We start from the raw sequence: 16,466 nt of genomic DNA on the forward strand, positions 1-16,466 counted from the left end.
TGTATCTCCGAGCTCATGACCTGTAAGCTTTCCACTGCCACCAACGCAGCATACTACTGCAGTCTCTCCTTCTACTTCTCTTGGTCAATTCAGGCTCTAATACCAGTTCAAAACAATCATCGAACCGGGCACAATGAGTGGACAGGAAGCATACACACCTTCGACAACATGGGAGACGGAAGACGATGACGACATGGGGTTTGAGGTACGCCTGACCACATGAGCACGGGCGAACGAGAACGAGCGAACGAGGCGCCTCGCATGGGAGCATTTGTGCTACGCAGATGGGATCAATGCTGATGAGACGTTCACAATGCTAATTTTATACGCTAGCTCGCAAGCGACGAAGTGACGCCCTCAGTAGAAGACCCAGGCGAAGACGACGGAGAGGGAGGCGAGACAACCGTCTACTTCGATGCGGAGGAAGGCGTGCTAAGAGATGCCGATGGCGAGGAGGTCACGCTAGAAGTCTCAACGGAGGACGACGATGAAGCTGCACAAGACACGACGGAAGAGGGGGGCGAAGGCAGTCGAACGCCACAGCAGACACAGAGAGCTACAGCTACCATAAGCTTGACACAACAGCAAATCCTACAGCTTCTTAACCATGCCGGTCTGCGCGGTGTTCTTTCTGGTCTCACAGGTGGTCCTACAACGCGATCGCAAGGGAGAGCGCGCCATGTAGCATTGGACGACAACGATGCAGAGGACGATGATGAAGATTACGGCTACGTTGGATATGGTGCGAGAAGAGCACGGCGGAGGCGCACTGTCGTCGGAGATCGCTATCCACCAATTCCATCAGAACAAGGAAAGGAGTTGATGGAGCAGGGCACATTTGGCAACAACGATCGATGTCGGCATACTGCTTGTGGTCTGCCCATCGCGCAGGAAACTAGACGAAAGCGCCGAAAGCTTGCATGGCGAATGATGGACCGGGAGATGAGCCTCGAGCATCGGGGACGACAGCGGGTCTTGAACAATCTTGCTTCCCAGGATATGATTCCAGGATCAAAGGCAGACTTGATCATCAATCTCAATGCACGTTGCTACTCGGGCCAATTCTCGGAAGACGGCTCCTTCTTCTTCGCATGCGGTCAGGACTTTAAAGTGCGAATGTACGACACCAGCAATCCTTACGATTGGAAGTACTACAAGACAGTACATTACTACGGCGGACAGTGGACCATCACAGATGCATCTCTGTCACCAGACAACAAGCTTCTCGCGTACAGCAGTATCAGAAGCCAGATATGCTTGGCAAATACAGAACAAGGCGATGAGTCAGAACCCCGGCTTCTGGACTTCTCAGATTCTGGCGGAGGAGGGCATGGTTTCGGAGGCGCTGGTGGCTGGGGCCGCAGTCGAGGACACTTCGGTATCTGGAGTTTACGATTCAGTGGTGACGGCGGCGAGATTGTCGCTGGTACAAGCGATCAGAGCGTTTACGTATACGATCTGGAAGCGCAACGAAGTATCTTGCGGATACCTGGGCATACTGACGATGTCAATGCCGTCTGTTTCGGAGATAAGATGAGTCCGCACATTCTCTACTCTGGATCCGATGACACCACTCTCAAGGTCTGGGATCGAAGGTCACTGGCCAGCATGCGACCTGCAGGCATGTTCTTGGGCCACACTGAAGGCTTGACCTACATAGACAGCAAAGGCGATGGCAGATATGTGATCAGTAATGGCAAGGACCAGACCTGCAAGCTGTGGGATCTTCGGAACATGGTGAGCACGGATCAAGGAGAAAAGATCAACCCGCAAGACTACACCACCAACTTCGATTACCGCTTCAGCCCATACGATACCGACGACCACACACCACACCCTCACGATTGCTCAATCGTCACCTTCCGTGGTCATCGTGTGCTCAAGACGCTCATTCGATGTCACTTCTCGCCGCCCGGCTCAACTGATGGACGATACATTTATTCTGGCTCACACGATGGCAAGATTTATGTCTGGAATCTCGACGGCACCGAAGCCGCCACACCCATCAACGTGCTTGCAGCCACCAAGAACTCTCGGCCAGTCTCCGACGAGCGCTACGTTGATCGCTACGACTATTACGGCCGAGGCGGCGTCTGGAAAACTATCGTCCGAGACTGCTCCTGGCATCCGAGCGCTCCGGTCATTGCGGCCACGAGCTGGAATGGCTGGGATCACGGTCTCGGCACATGTACTGTTCACAGCTGGAACGATGGCGTCGACGGAGATGAAGTCGGTGAGCCTGATGATACCGGAGAGGCTTTCAACAAGGCCACTTCGCTTGGTGCTGCACCTATGGGCGCTAGAGTCAATGCTCAGCTGCAGCATGATGTCAGATACTACCATTCGCAGAATCAGAATGCTGCGAGGACGAGTAGGACTACGAGACTGCGAGATCGAATGGGGCTTGGAGCTCTCTTTGGTGGTGACGATGAATAAGGCAAAGGCTATGTTTTCTAAAGTTCAGCTTTGAGCTCAAATCTGATGTCAGAATATATCTATCTGCTTACCGCCTATCCGACAGAATCTATTACGAGATACGATGGCGTTGACTCAATTCTTTCCGATTTATGGATATACGAGTCTAGCATGTGTGTATGAAGATAAATGGAATTGTATTGCTGTGTATCTGTGATCTTGGTCTTGTATATGTGTTTCAGTGCTAGTACTCCCGCAAATTTTTGAGACATGTTCGTTTCAAATGCTCGTCGTCTTGCATTCTCAGCGTTCACTAAATTTCGAAATTTGAACGGAGAGAGGATCTGGAAGTCTTTCTCGTTGTAGTTCTGGGTCCGACGATCGAGTGGCTAAATTTCATCCTGCTGTGTCGCCGCAAGACAATGCCCCACGGCAATATGCACGCACTCCTAGGACAATGGAAGGAGAAGAGAGCGGTGCGAGCAACAGATGAGATTCACTCGGTGGTGTATATGTACAGTAGTAGCTTCTGCATCTGAGCTCTTTCCACGCAGCTGCCGTGTCTCAAACTTCCACGTCCAGCATCCGTTCTATGCATGCTATCCTCTCCGAATTCACATCCTTCTAATGCGCCGGCTTGGGGATCTTGTTCTTTGGGTTCCTTGGGTCGTTCTTGTACTCATCGGCTATTTCCACGTTAAAATTGGGGAGAAAAGGTGTCGGGGGAAATTTCACGTACAGTTTGCGAGCACATCTGCGAAGGAATTAATGCCATATGCGACGATGAGGGCTGGGGAACGTCCATGTCAGCTTGTTTTGTTCCGCCCGCATCTTTCTTTTCTCTTCCCGCTCAACGCTTGTGCTCGGGATTTTGTTGCATCTCGCGAGATTGTCGCATCGTAGGACTTACTGGCAGCGAAGAATGGCCACATTGGCTTCGCTGTGACGCAGGTTGTTAGCTCTTCTCCTCTTCCCGAAGATCTCCATGGCTGCCGCGCAGGCGCGCGCACACCATGCGCGCATCGTAGACTCACCAATTGGCGTGGGGAACTTCTTTCCGAGCAGTCCAGGCATTTTGGCGAGGTGTGGAGAGGATGGTGGAGGGTGATGGTGTGTGATGTGATGGCGCCGTCAACGCTTGAAGTCACGGAGCTCGATGCCAAGACGAAGAAGAGCGGAGCGGAGCGGGAGTGGCCGTGTTTGCCTGAGGTTGTCGGGGAAGGGAATGGCGATGGCTGGGCAGGCCTCTCTCTCTCTCTCTCTCTCTCCACATCACACAGCACAGCGACAACACATGACGCATCACAAACACAACACACACACGCTGTATTGATCATGCTCGTCCCTCTCGTGCTCGCGCCCAGCATAATGGCGCTCTCTGCCGCGGAACAGCGAATCAGAGCAGCTGGAGTGGTCTTCCCAGCCCCTCCTAGCCTCCCACCAGCCCATCTGTTTTCTGTAGCTGTATGCACATCAGGTACCGCACGTTAAATGCACTGTGTCCGAGCATCCCGAACCACCGTTCGCATTCCTCTTATCGCACGTGTGTCGACAATCGATTGTTCTTGCTGTGATATCATCCGATCATGCAGAGTCCACTGTCTCTATAGTCTGCCGCCTGTCGGTCTGACCACCGCTCAATATTAATGTCGAGCTCACTCACGCCTACACGCCAACAACCAGACGATGCTTTCGTTCTGAGGCAGACTAATGGTATGTTCCACCAGGGCACACCCATGTTGCAGCCTGCATGCTAACCGTATATCCGTCTACAGTCTCCAACCCGAGCGTAGTCGTCCACCACCGACCCTCACTCCAGTCTGTCACTGCCTCCGAAGATTACTACTCACTCTCTGGCTCCAACTCGTCCACTCACTCCAACGACATCCTCGGAGCTGCTGGTCGATCGCAACATACCATCACTCGCTTCCAAACCCCACCCAGTCGATATCGAACTCCGCAACAAAGCTCCACGGCATTGGCTCAGACGATTCAGGGACGCAATGGTGGCGAGCCCGAGGGGGAGGAGGCACAGCACAGAAAGACTCCGATGAGAGGTGAAGGCAAGCGACGCCTCAGCAGTGACGAAGCCATTGGTGCTGTCGTCCCTCTGGTTGGCGCCTCGTCTTCTGCCCCTCCCAACGCCCAGACTCAGCTAAGAGAAGGCGGACTTCGAAGAAAGCCAATACCCAGTGTGGTCATGGAACATGGCTCTCCGCCACGAACAGCGAACAGGATATCACCCACGCTTGCTCAGAGCTCAACGGCTCAGCAGATCGATCGCGAAAGCGATGCACCAACACCCGGCGTCGACGATACACCGTACATCCACTTCGCCCTCGACCAGTTGACAAGAGATGAGGAAGTGCGAGGCAGTCGGCGATATGCAGACACCGCGCCTGGCGTCAATGGAGCCTACCCTTACGACGCTTCTCGACAAGCGCATGTTCCAGCGAATGTCACAGCTCCCATGCCCCTTCAACAGCGACACCGATATGAGGAAGTGCCGCAAGAGGAGAAGCGGGAGGAGATCCAGCAGCAACCGTATGACAATATCGATGTTCGCAACCCTCAGCGGCCCAGCCAGCCTGGTTCACGACAAACAAGACCTGCTGGACCTGATGTTTTCATGCCAGTGTCACAAGCAGAATCTCGGCAGCCACCGCTCAACTTCGTGCCTGGTATCGTCAGACCCCTAGCCCTCGCTGGCTATGCTCTACTTGTTACACTCTTCCTCATCTGTCTCATCTTCACCGCAATCTGGAGCAGAGTCAAGACGGGGTTGTGGGCATATGCAAGCTTTGGCGATGCGCGATACTTCGTCTTCCAATACCTGCCAACCATCCTCGGCATGATTCTTCTGGTCTGGCTGTTCCAGATTGTGATTGCAGTCTACCGCATTGCACCGTTCATTGCCATGGGTCCTGGTTCGCCGCCACCGAGCAGACTTGCAGGCGCAAAGCTGCCGTTAGTGCCACGGGGATTTGTGCTGCCCTACTTTGGTCACTTCGGTGCGAGGTTACCAATGATTGGTCTTTTCGTGTTCATTGCCTGGTTGCAGATCTGGACAATTCCTCTCCTCGGCAGCAGCTTCAATGTTCACCAAGACAACAACCATGTCTGGCACTGGATTGCGACACAAGGTGCGATCTGGGCCGTAGTCGGACTTTACATGCTCCAGATCTTGGCGCTTCTTGTGCTGATGATCTATCTGCGCCGCGCAGAGACCGGCCTGAAATGGGACCCTCGCAGTCTTGCAGATATGATAGTCCTTCTCGAACGCAGCAATGCACTCGATGGTGAAGGCGAGACTGCGCCACAAGTCGGATACTGGCGTTCTGCTCATCGACCAACCGAGGTCTTCCACGCCTACGGTATTGCTGACAAGCCAGCTCGTCAATACGGAGTAGAAGATGGTCGCATTCGTGAGAAGCACTACTCTGACCAAGGCACTGATCTCGAGTCAGCCCCTTCACCCCAGATCCCACGCCACTCCAAGGAGGCGATGCTCCGTCGCAGCACCGACGAGACCGAGATCGAATCGCGAGAAGAGCACCGCAGCTCTGCTATGCCATGGTTCCTCACGCTCAGCTTTGCTATTCTCTGGCCGATCATCGCTATCGTACTGGTCCTGGCATTTCTCATCGTCTCTTACCTCCCCTCAACGGCAGTCAGCGGTGGCTTCGATCCTCAAGTGCCAGCAGCAGTTGCCGATCTTGGCTTCAGTGGAACCAACTTCCTCTACTCCGTCGTACCAGGTGTCATCGCTCTGCTTGTATTCCTCTTCTGGATCGACATCGATCTCGCACACCGCAGACTTGCACCATTCGAGAGCCTGACTGGCGTCAACGCCGCACATGCCCGCAAAAGCAAATCCTGGACCGATGATCTGACTGGAGATGTGGCAGAACGCACCCTCCTTCCAAGCTACGCCGCCGACCTGCCCGTTGTAGCAACCCTCGCAGCGGCCTTCAACTCTCACTGGCGCGTCGCCTTCATCAGCGCTGTTGCACTCCTCAACATGGCAATTCCGATCCTGGCGACAGGTATCTTCTGGGCACAATTCGACATCCCAACGCAACGAGTCAAGATCTACGCACATATGCCAGCATATTACGCCCTCTCCGCTTTCCTAACAATCAACGCACTAGCCTACCTCGCCATCATCCCAAGCTCCACCCTCCGCCACGCCGCACTTCCACCTCATCTCAACAGCTTCGCCGGCATCCGAGACTGCGTCTACCAATCTCGACTTCTCGACGACTTCGCTTTCCGCAACCCAGTCAGCAAGATCGATCTCGTCACACGACTCCTATCTTCATCATCAGCGAGGCATGAGCGAGGTGATAATTCTGGCTATTATGCACCACTCGCCTCAGGCGGCCTTCCACCCACCGAAAGCAAGGTCTCCTTGGCAGACAGTGTCCGCGGATACGGACGAGCAAGAGTCGCAGCTCAGAGTCAGCCCGTCCCAGTCGCTGTTGACGCTCCAATCGGTGGCGGACCCTCACGATATGCATTTTCGAGATTCCCTGGAAGAGATGGAAGGGATTGTTTTGGTATCGATCGTGTTAGAGCGGGATGAGGAGGTGTAGCAGGACACGAGACTTTTTTTTTTTTTTGACATGGTATTTTGAGCGATGGCGCTTTTTTGGAGTTTTTTTTTTAAAAACTTAACGTATGAAATGAAACGGCTGGGAAATGACATACGAAGAGAACAGATCATGCATGGGATGTACGAGTGGGAAGGGCATGGTATAGATGAACGAACGGGTACGAGTCACGTCAAGAGACAGACGGACGGACAGACGATGAAGGAGAGGAGAGGGAAAACGAACGAATGAATTTGGACTGGATGAGATGGATCTTAATGACATAATGTGAAGAGAAGAAGAAGACAAGACCAATCCGCGCTGTGCTGTGCTGTGCCGAACCTCTTTTTCCAATTTTTTCCCACCCACCATCAAGTCGATGCTTGTCCACGTCCTCTTTTGTAAAAACACCTTACCCCCCCCCCCCATCTCCTAGGAGCAAGTTTCTACAGTATCTACTGCAGTTCGAGAAGGCGTTAATCAGATCGGATCAGATCGGAGTACTGTAGCACTTATAGACGAGAGAGAGGTGGAACCGCCTGAGAAGGAAGCTTCATGAGAGGTGAGAAATTTGACTGACTGTCGTATTCATGATATGTCGTACAACTGATGAGAAGAAGAATAAATGAATCAATGCGTGGTATGGATTTGAGGGAGGGAGGGCATTTATAGGGGAATGGCGAGTTCTTGCTTGAGGAGGATGATGTAAAGAAAGAATCGTGGAGTGTCGTAATGTCCTGCAGGACACTTTGGATTTTTTCGAAAGGAAACGGAAAGAATGAATGAATATCCTCGTGGGAATTGCATCAAAAGCGACATTTTGATGATGTCAAGCTAGCGAGCCTTTCAATCCCTACTGACGATGAGGGCTACTTCGACATTACTACAGCTACTGTCTGTCCTAACTTACTGCATCCCTCCAGCCTGCTGATTATTCTGATTCTGCAAAGCCCTCTGCATAGCTTGAAACTGCACAGTTAAATCGCCACCCTGGTTTTGGCCAGCAAACTGCATGTTTCCAGCCATACTCATGCCTCCCATTCCATTACTCATATTCATATTACTTTGCTGCTGCTGCTGTTGCTGCTGTTGCTGCTGCTGAGCGAGCATAGCTTGATGTGCACGTATAGTTTGCATGAATTCGGGATCGCTGGTAGATGTGCCAGCCACGGTCTGGCCCTGATGTTGAGCTTGCTGGGCTCGAGCGGCCATTTGTTGGGCGCGTACAGCTTGGCTTCGTTGCATTTGTTGGCGGAAGAGCATCTGAACTGCTGGAGGGAGACTTGAAATCATTTGCTGAGGAACATTGCCCAAGCCTCCATACTGCTGTGAGAGCTGACCGAGTTGTAGTTGAGCTTGTCGCATTTGCTGCTGCTGCATTTGTTGTCGTGCGGCTTGTTGCTGAGGGGTCATTTGATGACCGCTATCGCCACCTTGAGGATGTCCATGATTCATCTGTGGAGTGCCCTGCATTCCGGGATGAGGACTGCCGGCGTGCGAAGCTTGCTGTTGCTGTGCTTGCATGAGTCTTTGCTGTGCGGCGACCTGCTGTTGCTGTTGTCTCATCATCATAGCTTGACGCTGAGCAAGTGCTGCTGCTATCTGCGGGTTGCCTTGAGCCTGGGCCATGAACTGCTGTTGTTGTTGTTGACGCAAGTGATGTTGGCGAATATTTTGAATCTGTTCGGGTGTCATAGCAGACATCTGATTTGGATTATGCTGCCCAGGCGACATGCCATTTTGCGCGGCTTGCATCCTTTGCTGTGCCTGCAGCATTGCAAGCTGCTCGGGCGTCATGCCATTACCCACTTGCGGAGTCGCCAGAGCCATGGCCGCTGCAGGCGTGCCAGGTACCGGACTTGCTTGAGGCATGCGCGGTGTTTGCGACATTTGCCTAGTGTGTCCTGCATTTTGCATGTGCGGCGTAGCTTGCGGCATTTGTGGAGTCGCGTTTCGGCTTGGGTGCTGCTGCTGACTGACCTGTCGAGCCATCGCATTGGCAACATTTGGGTTCTGTATGGTTGCTGAAGCGGGCCGTTGTGGGCTGCCGGCTCCTTGACTGGTTGTGGCAGCCATGGGGAAGCCACCCTGCGCCAGCATCGGCGAGGAGTTCATCATTGATGGAGTCTGCTGGCGAACGACGGGACTTGATTGTGCCATTGATGCTGGGTGCTGGAAGTTGTTTTGCTGATTCATCATCATGTTATTCGGCTGAGGATGAGCATGATTCTGGGCTAAGAGTGTGGCCTGCTGCGCCTGGAGTTGAGCGGCTTGTATTCGTTGCTGCTCGTGCTGTTGTCTGGCCATGTTCTGTCGCTGCGCCATGATTTGCCGTTGCTTCGCTTCTTGGGCTCGTGCTTGGGCAGCCTGGGCGTTGGCTTGCTCTTCTTGCTGACGACGTTGCAGAACAACTTGAGCCTCTTCTTCCTTCTTCTGGCGCTCTTGCTCCTCATGCTTTTCTCGCACCATCTGGATCGTCTTGAATCTACCGAAGCCGAGCGCAGCCGCTGCGCCTGCATTCTCGCTTGCGGCTGCGCCAGGGCCAGAGGAAGGCTTGATGCGCTCGTCCATAATGAGCATTCTACGCTCCGCCTCGGCAGCCTTCTCATCATCTGCAGCCATCTCTGCTGTAGTTCTCTTACGAGTCTTGACCGGCGGTGGCATGTCTTGATGTAGAGGGTGGGCCAACGCGTCCAAGACTTTGTGAGCTGTTTCGGGCCCGTCGACAGGCCCGAGCATGAGGTTGCGCTCAGTCTCGACCAGAACATCCGCCTGCCACTGGTAGAAGTCCTTCTCTTCTAGACACATCTTGCCGTCTCCTTTCACTGCACCTCCAATGGGTGTAGGTGGGACAGCGAGCGAGGGAGTGGGGGGTTGCGCGCCATCAGCTCCCTTCTTCTTGCTTCTTGTAAGATCTGATGCTGGTGTTCTTGCCAAAATCATCATGTCGTAGTGCATGGACAGTTCTGTGGGGAACAGTACCACGCTGGCAATTTGAGGTCCATTCTTCTCCTTGCTAGCACTCTTCTCTGCTCCCTTCTTCGTCTCTTGGTCAGCGTCGACGTCGGCGCCCGGCTGTTCTTCCTTGGCCTTCTTGGGATATGGCGCAAAACCCGAGGGTGTTATGTAATTGTTGTAGACATGCATCGAGTAGCGGCCTGGGCCTCCATCGGCGGGCGAATCGTTCCTGCCTTTGTCCTTTGCACTTGCCGTGCGGTGATTATGTACTTCGATGATCAGACAGCCATGGTAGAAGGGCACATTGTTGGCATGGATCTCGTCCAGCATTTCGTGCGGTATACGCTGCTTCTTTAAAGCCTCGATGATGAACTTCATGGGCCCATCGTAGGCATAGCTGCCCTCCTGCGTGTCGAAGCGGAAGTAGGTGGGGTGGAGGTGTAGTATCATGGACGGTGGTTTGCCGGCGTGCTGCTTGAGGATCCAGTCGCGCGTCCGCACTGCTGGCGCCGGCGCCGGGGCTCGATCTGTCCTCTGCCTCTTGCTGGCGGGCTCGCTCCCATCTTCTACCGCAGCGGCAGTGCCAGTGCCATTCATGTTCGCCCGCTTCAGTGATGCAATATTCGATTTGAGGCCATCGCGACGCTGTGACGTGCGCGCTTGACCCGGACGCACGACAGCCGCGGTGGCCATAGCGGAGAGCTATATCAATGATTGCTATGCGCCAGTCTTCGGTTCGCGATTCAGTCGGAGGTCGAAATTAAAGGCAGTTGCCCGTGTCGTGGAGTCGCGCGAGGATGCGCTCGGCTGGTGCAGTCTGCAAAGGGGGCGATGTGGTCCACTGCGTGCTCTCAAAGACTGCGCGTCTGACTCAGCATCTAGGAATATGTCTCTCGTGCGCCGACAGTGGGTGTTGCTGAACAATGAGGTTTGAGTGGTATTCTGCACCAGACAACAGCGGGCCGTCGGCAGTGTCGATCACGGTTCACGCGACCGATCGGCTTCGGCTTGCCGAAAAAAAGCTTACTAATATGCTTCTCCATGATACGAGGCCTAACACTCGACCTCCAACATGTTCTCGCCCTTTTCTTGCACTTCGTTCTCCACACTGGGCCAATATAGCCACTCAACATCATGCATGAGATTGTCACATTGCAGTTCGGGAACCAAGCCAATTATCTTGCCACGCATTATTGGAACACACAGGTGGGCAGGTGCAGCGGTCTGTCATGTTCCTCTCATCAACGAGTCCTGACCTGGTTTCTAGGAAGCATACTTCACATATGCAGGGCAGGAAGAGTCCCCAGTCGACCACGACCTCTCCTTCCGGCCCGGTATTGGGGCCGATGGCTCGGACACATACACACCACGAACCGTGATCTACGACCTCAAGGGTGCCTTTGGCACATTGCGGCGCGAGAATGCTCTATACGAGCTGCAGAATCAGCTGAGTCCTGCACAGCAAAATCCGTGGGCTAGCAATGCCATACCTCTACGACTGCCACCAATCGCGCCAAGTGCATATCAGCAAGCACTCGACGCCGGAACTGATCTTCCCCGATTAACTTCAGACACTGTTCGATTCTGGTCTGACTACAACCACGTCTTCTATCATCCGAAGAGCATTGTTCAGCTGAACGAATACGAACTGAACAGCTCTCTGATGCCATTCGAGCAATGGTCGAAGGGAGAGGAGCTTTTCGCAAACCTTGACCGAGAGCATGATTTGCTTGACCGTGACCTGAGACCATTTCTCGAAGAGTGCGATCAGCTGCAGGCTATTCAGATCTTCTCGGGCACGGATGATGCCTGGGGCGGATTTGCTTCACGCTATCTCGAACGTGTAGCCGATGAGCTGGGCAAAGGCTGCCGCTGGGTCTTCGGCTTGCAAGACACCCAGCGGGCAACCAGAGACCGGCAACTTCTTCAATTGGCCAACACCGCGCAGTCACTGTATGCACTCAATTCATCGGCCAGCTTGCATGTTCCAATGGCTAGCGTCCCGGCGAGCCTTCCTGCGTATACGTTGCTGGGCGACGCGGGTCGTTGGTGCACTGCTGCGCTACAAGCTGCGGCAATTGAGTCGATGACACTACCGACTAGGCTCCGCACCGCTAACAGCGCTCGAGCTACCTTTGATAATCTGGAGTCGGTATTGAACGGTGAGGGTAACCGGCGCATAGCTGCATGTCAAGTTTCTGTCTCGGCAGAGAGACGGGATCACGAAGACGTCCCGACTAATGCAACCTCGGATTCGCGAATGACCAATGGCTTGGTACATGACGATGAACGAGAAGATGAAGAGGCCAAGGCAGATATTGACATGTTCCCTCAGTTTGCAGTCACATCGGCTGCTTCTCGGCGGCAACACCAACGGCGGCCACAGCTGTTCAGCAAGATCTCGTCCATCCGGGACAAATATGGACACCAATCAGAACTTGACGCGCACGATGACCGAGATCGCGCTCGCTTCTCAGATGGACCGAGGACCTCCTCGTACAGATCTGATTTGTCTTTCTCAGTGCTCACATCCTACCCACGGATTTTCAGATTTGAACCGCAGTCTACTACTCTTGCTATAGATGCCTCGCTATCGACTCATTCTGATATAGCCCAACGACTGCGAAGCGTGGAAAGCATTGCCCGGCGTATGGTTGGTGTTGATGAACGCGAGGCTCTATGTGATGGACTAGCAGCTATGGCGGATGAGTACGAAGAGGGTTGGATGAGTGATAGCGAAAGTGAGGACGAATGAAGATAACCGGGAATCGGATGCGCGTTGTATTCATCGAGTACTCCAAAGGCACCCACCTACGATCTCAGATCGGCCTCAAGTAGGAGAAGAACCTTCTCGCAGGATACGCATTCTCACGGAACAATACCTGAATCGAAGGCGCGGAAGGTGCATGACGTCTCGAGCACGGACTCTTTCCAGGTGCACCTCTTTGACTCTTGCATGTGACAAACAACCTCACTTCCAGTGACTTCATTTCTAAAACACCACAGCGCGCAGTCTGTCTAATCTATCCACCTCAACACCGACAATTGACATAAATCCACCAACACCGCCGCGCACACAAATGAGCATACCAAGAACAACAGCAGATATGACGCAGCCCACAAGCTCAGTCTCATCAAAACAAACCTTCGACCTCACACCTCTCGAAAACCTCATCAAATCCGAACTCGAATACTGGCTCTCCTACCTCCGCGAAGTCCGCTCAGACGAAAAACTCTCCTACACAGAAATCCTCAACACACCCGACGACAACACCACCACCACCACCACCACCACCACCACTTCAGCGAAAACCAAAATCCACGCTCTCCGCCACATCCTCGAAACTTTACCTCTCCGCCACAAAGCCCTCGCTTCAGCCTACAACACGCCTCCCGAATTCCAACTCTCCGACCACCTCACCACCCTCCTCGAAAGTCTAAAAGACGAAGACACCCAGGTCGAATTGGAAGGTTGGTATGAAAAAACCTTGTTGAAAAACAAGAAAGCGAAAAATGAGGTTGTGGCGATGGAGAAGGAAGTCGTGGAGTTGGAGGATGCGAGATTGGAGGAATTGAAGGGTTTGTTGAAGGTTTTGGAGGATGTGAAGGTTTTGATTGGGGAGGGTTATGTTGGGAAGGAAGAGGTTGAGGGCTTGGTTGCGGCTATGGATGCTGTTGGGTTGCATTGTGATGAGGAGCAGGTGAGGGGCTATGGGAAGGGGAAGATGGGAATTGGTGATGGGAGCTTTGAATGGAGGTGAAGGTGTGCTTGATCATGGAGTGTGGGACTGCTGGATAATGGTGAGTCGCTGCTAGGTCTTCACAGCTGGCTCAGCTGCCTTTGAAATTTCCTCTCCTGAGGTGTCTTCGGTGCTCTTGGCTTGAGGTGCCTCCGAAGTGTTTCCTTCAGCCTGACTGCTGGACTCATCAGCACCATCTTTAGCTTTAGACTCTTTCGAAATGACTTCTTCGACTTGACCGATCTCCTCAGCAGCTTCATCACCAGAATCTTCCACTGCCGCGGCCTCACCCGTCCTCTCCCTAACACCAAGCAAAGTCCCCAAAAGCCCTACTTCCTTCCGATTCTCAACCTCAGCTTTCCGCCGTCTTCTCAATTCCCCAGCCGTCGGCGCTTTCTTCTTAAGACTTACACGACCTTGAAAATATTAGCAGCATGTCAGTTTCGCGAAACAAAAACAAGAAAAAGACTATTTACCTCCAGCAAGCCACCACATAATCCTAGGTACACGTTCTTCATCTCCCAATTTCTCTTCCCGACTCGTCGATCCCAAAGCTAATCTGACATACGCCTTCGCGCTGCGAGAACCAGGGATCTTCAACCTTTCATTCCCGTCATCGCCTCCTCCCCGAAGACCTTTGAGTCTGGGCACCTCTTCTCCCTCATGCCCTTTCACCTCGAAAATCGTAAACGGCTTGACCTCAACCCCCTTCCTCCCACCCTCCTCCCCATCATCCTCTCCTTTTATTTTCTGAATCCAACTCTCCCTAACCCCCGTCAACCCCGCCCCCAAAATCTCAAAACTCGTCGGTCTCCTCCAATTCTTCCTCACCGAAGACTTCACATACTCTGGACTCTCGATCCCCGTGCCGATCGAACTACTCGTAATCCTCAAACCCTCACGCTCCCAGAGCAGAAGATTGAGGATGTATCTCTGTTTCTGATCAATCAGCGTTTCCAAAGTCGTGGCGAGTTTATGGCGATCTTCTGATTCCATTCTTTGGGTCATGCTCCGGATTTTTTGGAGGGAAGGGACGTCGGAGGGGTGGCAGAGGAGGATGGTGGTGGGGTGGCAGAGGAGGCCTTTGTAGATTGCTACGCGGCCCGTGCGGTGGAGGATGTCGTGGACTTCGCGTTCGAGGGGGGTGAGGAAGTAGAGGTCGAGATTGCGGTTGCGGTTGCGGTTGCTGGAGGTTGAGGGGCGAGGGGATACTTTGCTGTTTGGGATGGGGCCGGATGGGGGTGTGATTCGTGGAAGGTGGATGCGTTTTACTTGGGACTCGTTTTGCTGCGATGAGCTTGGGTGTTTGTTCGATAGCGTGTGATCATTGGGGCTGGCTTCGAGGCGCTCATGTGCAGAAGGTAATGTGACGTTGATATGGCGCAGAACTTTACGTATACTGGGCACATGCTCATCGATTTTCTTGAAAGCAGCAGATTCGAGGATCTTTTGTGCAGCGCCTGTCTTCTTCTGCAATGGCTGGCCGGTTTCCGGATGTCGGTTTGCCGCTTCGAATATGTCTTTGCTTCTGCCGGGTTTTTGACTGTGCTCAGATTGCAGCGATGTGCCCAGCAATGATGAATTGCGATCTTCGCTGCCAGAGTAGGTCTTCATCGATGCCGCAGACGGTTGCAATTATACGGACCAAGTCATGGAGCCGTTCGTGCGGGTGTGATATCGTGCATACAGCGTGCTTCACTGTTGCAAATTATGAGGGCGTAATTACCTCCATTGCCACTGGATGTATTGCACATAGTTCCCTCGGTTTAGAAGCATCATAGTATACTGGGTGATCCATCCGAGCATGCTGCTGGTCAACGCTGGCCAGTTGAATGTTTGTAGTATCTTAGGGTGTCCACCTGGAATATGTCCATAGGCAGTCGAAGACTCCCGCAGCCAGGAAGTCATAATTTTGGCTTTTGAGTAAAAGTATGCGGCCTTCGTAGTCGCTTGTTGAACTGCCGGTATTGCACAAAGATGTCATGGCTGAAGACAGCCGCATTATCATCAATCTGGGACATTTGCCGAGGATATCAAGCGGTAGTACTTTTTTCTAATGGCATCGCGTCCTCTATGAGGTAGTGCTTCGTATATTTTTGGCCACGTAAGACCCAGGTCCCGACGATAATGCACTATTTTTTCAGTTTCTTCGCGAGACCATGGTTGGCGGTGGCTCGAACCAGGATTCCTTCCAGTCACAAGGAAAGGGCGGATATGCGTAAACCAGCGAGCCTGCACCGAATGAGGCGACCTTGGAGCAAATGCGGCGACTATCTCTTGCCAAGGTCTCCGCTGCATGCACATCGACGCAAGCTTGTCGTCCTCATCAATAGTCCAAAGGCGGGGGACCCTCTCAGGACGCTCTCGAGAATTGCCGGCAATGGACTTGGGATCGGCCTTGGAAACCTGGCGCCTCGAGGTCACGGCCCTGTACGAACGTCCCAGAGTATCTGCGATAGCCTGTGTCGAGTGCCCGGACAGGGTCATTTCTGCAAGCTTTCGAATGTCCTCGACTGTCCATAGAGACGCCGCCCGCTTCTTTGGCGCGTCGCCTTTGACCGAGTCTGGAGTGTGACTGGGCCGTTCCTGATTGCCATTTGAGAAGTTCCTTGGAGATTGACGAATCAGCCCGATGGGGGTTGACCGCGACAATCCTCGCAACAGCGCCGTTTTGGGGAGGATGAGATGCATTTCGTCGAAAATTCAGCTCGTACAGTAGGAGTACGCATGTACACTGTGCCTGAACGGCTGATATTGTAGA

At 53.2% G+C, this 16,466-nt stretch overlaps 7 protein-coding genes across 7 annotated transcripts; 4 read left to right on the forward strand and 3 right to left on the reverse strand.

The window, feature by feature from the left end:
* Positions 1 to 693: 693 nt before the first annotated feature.
* Positions 694 to 2,623, forward strand: MYCFIDRAFT_49319 (uncharacterized protein). Its single transcript, XM_007924343.1, has one exon. The coding sequence runs from the start codon at positions 823 to 825 to the stop codon at positions 2,434 to 2,436; it is 1,614 nt and encodes a 537-aa protein (XP_007922534.1). The 5' UTR covers positions 694 to 822; the 3' UTR covers positions 2,437 to 2,623.
* A 416-nt stretch (positions 2,624 to 3,039) lies between these two features.
* MYCFIDRAFT_29423 (uncharacterized protein) lies at positions 3,040 to 3,489 on the reverse strand (the record flags this gene model as incomplete). Its single annotated transcript, XM_007924143.1, has 4 exons — positions 3,040 to 3,101; positions 3,155 to 3,205; positions 3,326 to 3,355; positions 3,450 to 3,489. The coding sequence occupies 4 exons, from the start codon at positions 3,487 to 3,489 to the stop codon at positions 3,040 to 3,042; spliced, it is 183 nt and encodes a 60-aa protein (XP_007922334.1).
* Positions 3,490 to 3,957: 468 nt separating this feature from the next.
* Positions 3,958 to 7,346, forward strand: MYCFIDRAFT_49316 (uncharacterized protein). Its single transcript, XM_007924342.1, has 3 exons — positions 3,958 to 4,128; positions 4,191 to 4,819; positions 4,901 to 7,346. The coding sequence occupies exons 1-3, from the start codon at positions 4,062 to 4,064 to the stop codon at positions 6,998 to 7,000; spliced, it is 2,796 nt and encodes a 931-aa protein (XP_007922533.1). The 5' UTR covers positions 3,958 to 4,061; the 3' UTR covers positions 7,001 to 7,346.
* On the reverse strand, positions 6,591 to 10,658 carry MYCFIDRAFT_207025 (uncharacterized protein; the record flags this gene model as incomplete). Its single annotated transcript, XM_007925918.1, has 6 exons — positions 6,591 to 7,439; positions 7,544 to 7,744; positions 7,779 to 7,841; positions 7,869 to 7,890; positions 7,918 to 7,969; positions 7,997 to 10,658. 6 exons carry the CDS (start codon positions 10,656 to 10,658, stop codon positions 7,089 to 7,091), a joined length of 3,351 nt encoding a protein of 1,116 aa, XP_007924109.1. The 3' UTR covers positions 6,591 to 7,088.
* A 441-nt stretch (positions 10,659 to 11,099) lies between these two features.
* MYCFIDRAFT_30256 (uncharacterized protein) lies at positions 11,100 to 12,720 on the forward strand (the record flags this gene model as incomplete). The annotated part of the gene is made up of 2 exons (XM_007924183.1): positions 11,100 to 11,171; positions 11,233 to 12,720. The coding sequence occupies 2 exons, from the start codon at positions 11,100 to 11,102 to the stop codon at positions 12,718 to 12,720; spliced, it is 1,560 nt and encodes a 519-aa protein (XP_007922374.1).
* Positions 12,721 to 13,072: 352 nt separating this feature from the next.
* MYCFIDRAFT_77171 (uncharacterized protein) lies at positions 13,073 to 13,726 on the forward strand (the record flags this gene model as incomplete). Its single annotated transcript, XM_007924556.1, has 2 exons — positions 13,073 to 13,400; positions 13,473 to 13,726. The coding sequence occupies 2 exons, from the start codon at positions 13,073 to 13,075 to the stop codon at positions 13,724 to 13,726; spliced, it is 582 nt and encodes a 193-aa protein (XP_007922747.1).
* A 51-nt stretch (positions 13,727 to 13,777) lies between these two features.
* MYCFIDRAFT_194936 (uncharacterized protein) lies at positions 13,778 to 15,319 on the reverse strand (the record flags this gene model as incomplete). Its single annotated transcript, XM_007925919.1, has 2 exons — positions 13,778 to 14,121; positions 14,182 to 15,319. The coding sequence occupies 2 exons, from the start codon at positions 15,317 to 15,319 to the stop codon at positions 13,778 to 13,780; spliced, it is 1,482 nt and encodes a 493-aa protein (XP_007924110.1).
* Between the last annotated feature and the right edge of the window lie 1,147 nt (positions 15,320 to 16,466).

Source organism: Pseudocercospora fijiensis (genome assembly GCF_000340215.1).
Source record: "Pseudocercospora fijiensis CIRAD86 unplaced genomic scaffold MYCFIscaffold_2, whole genome shotgun sequence".
NCBI classification, from domain to species: Eukaryota; Fungi; Ascomycota; class Dothideomycetes; order Mycosphaerellales; family Mycosphaerellaceae; genus Pseudocercospora; species Pseudocercospora fijiensis.

Coding starts and splice junctions, on each gene's coding strand:
- MYCFIDRAFT_49316 (XM_007924342.1), top strand. CDS start 4,062: ATGTCGAGCTCACTCACGCCTACACGCCAACAACCAGACGATGCTTTC. Junction 4,129..4,190: donor CGTTCTGAGGCAGACTAATG/GTATGTTCCACC, acceptor ATCCGTCTACAG/TCTCCAACCCGAGCGTAGTC. Junction 4,820..4,900: donor ATGCAGACACCGCGCCTGGC/GTCAATGGAGCC, acceptor CCCCTTCAACAG/CGACACCGATATGAGGAAGT.
- MYCFIDRAFT_49319 (XM_007924343.1), top strand. CDS start 823: ATGGAGCAGGGCACATTTGGCAACAACGATCGATGTCGGCATACTGCT.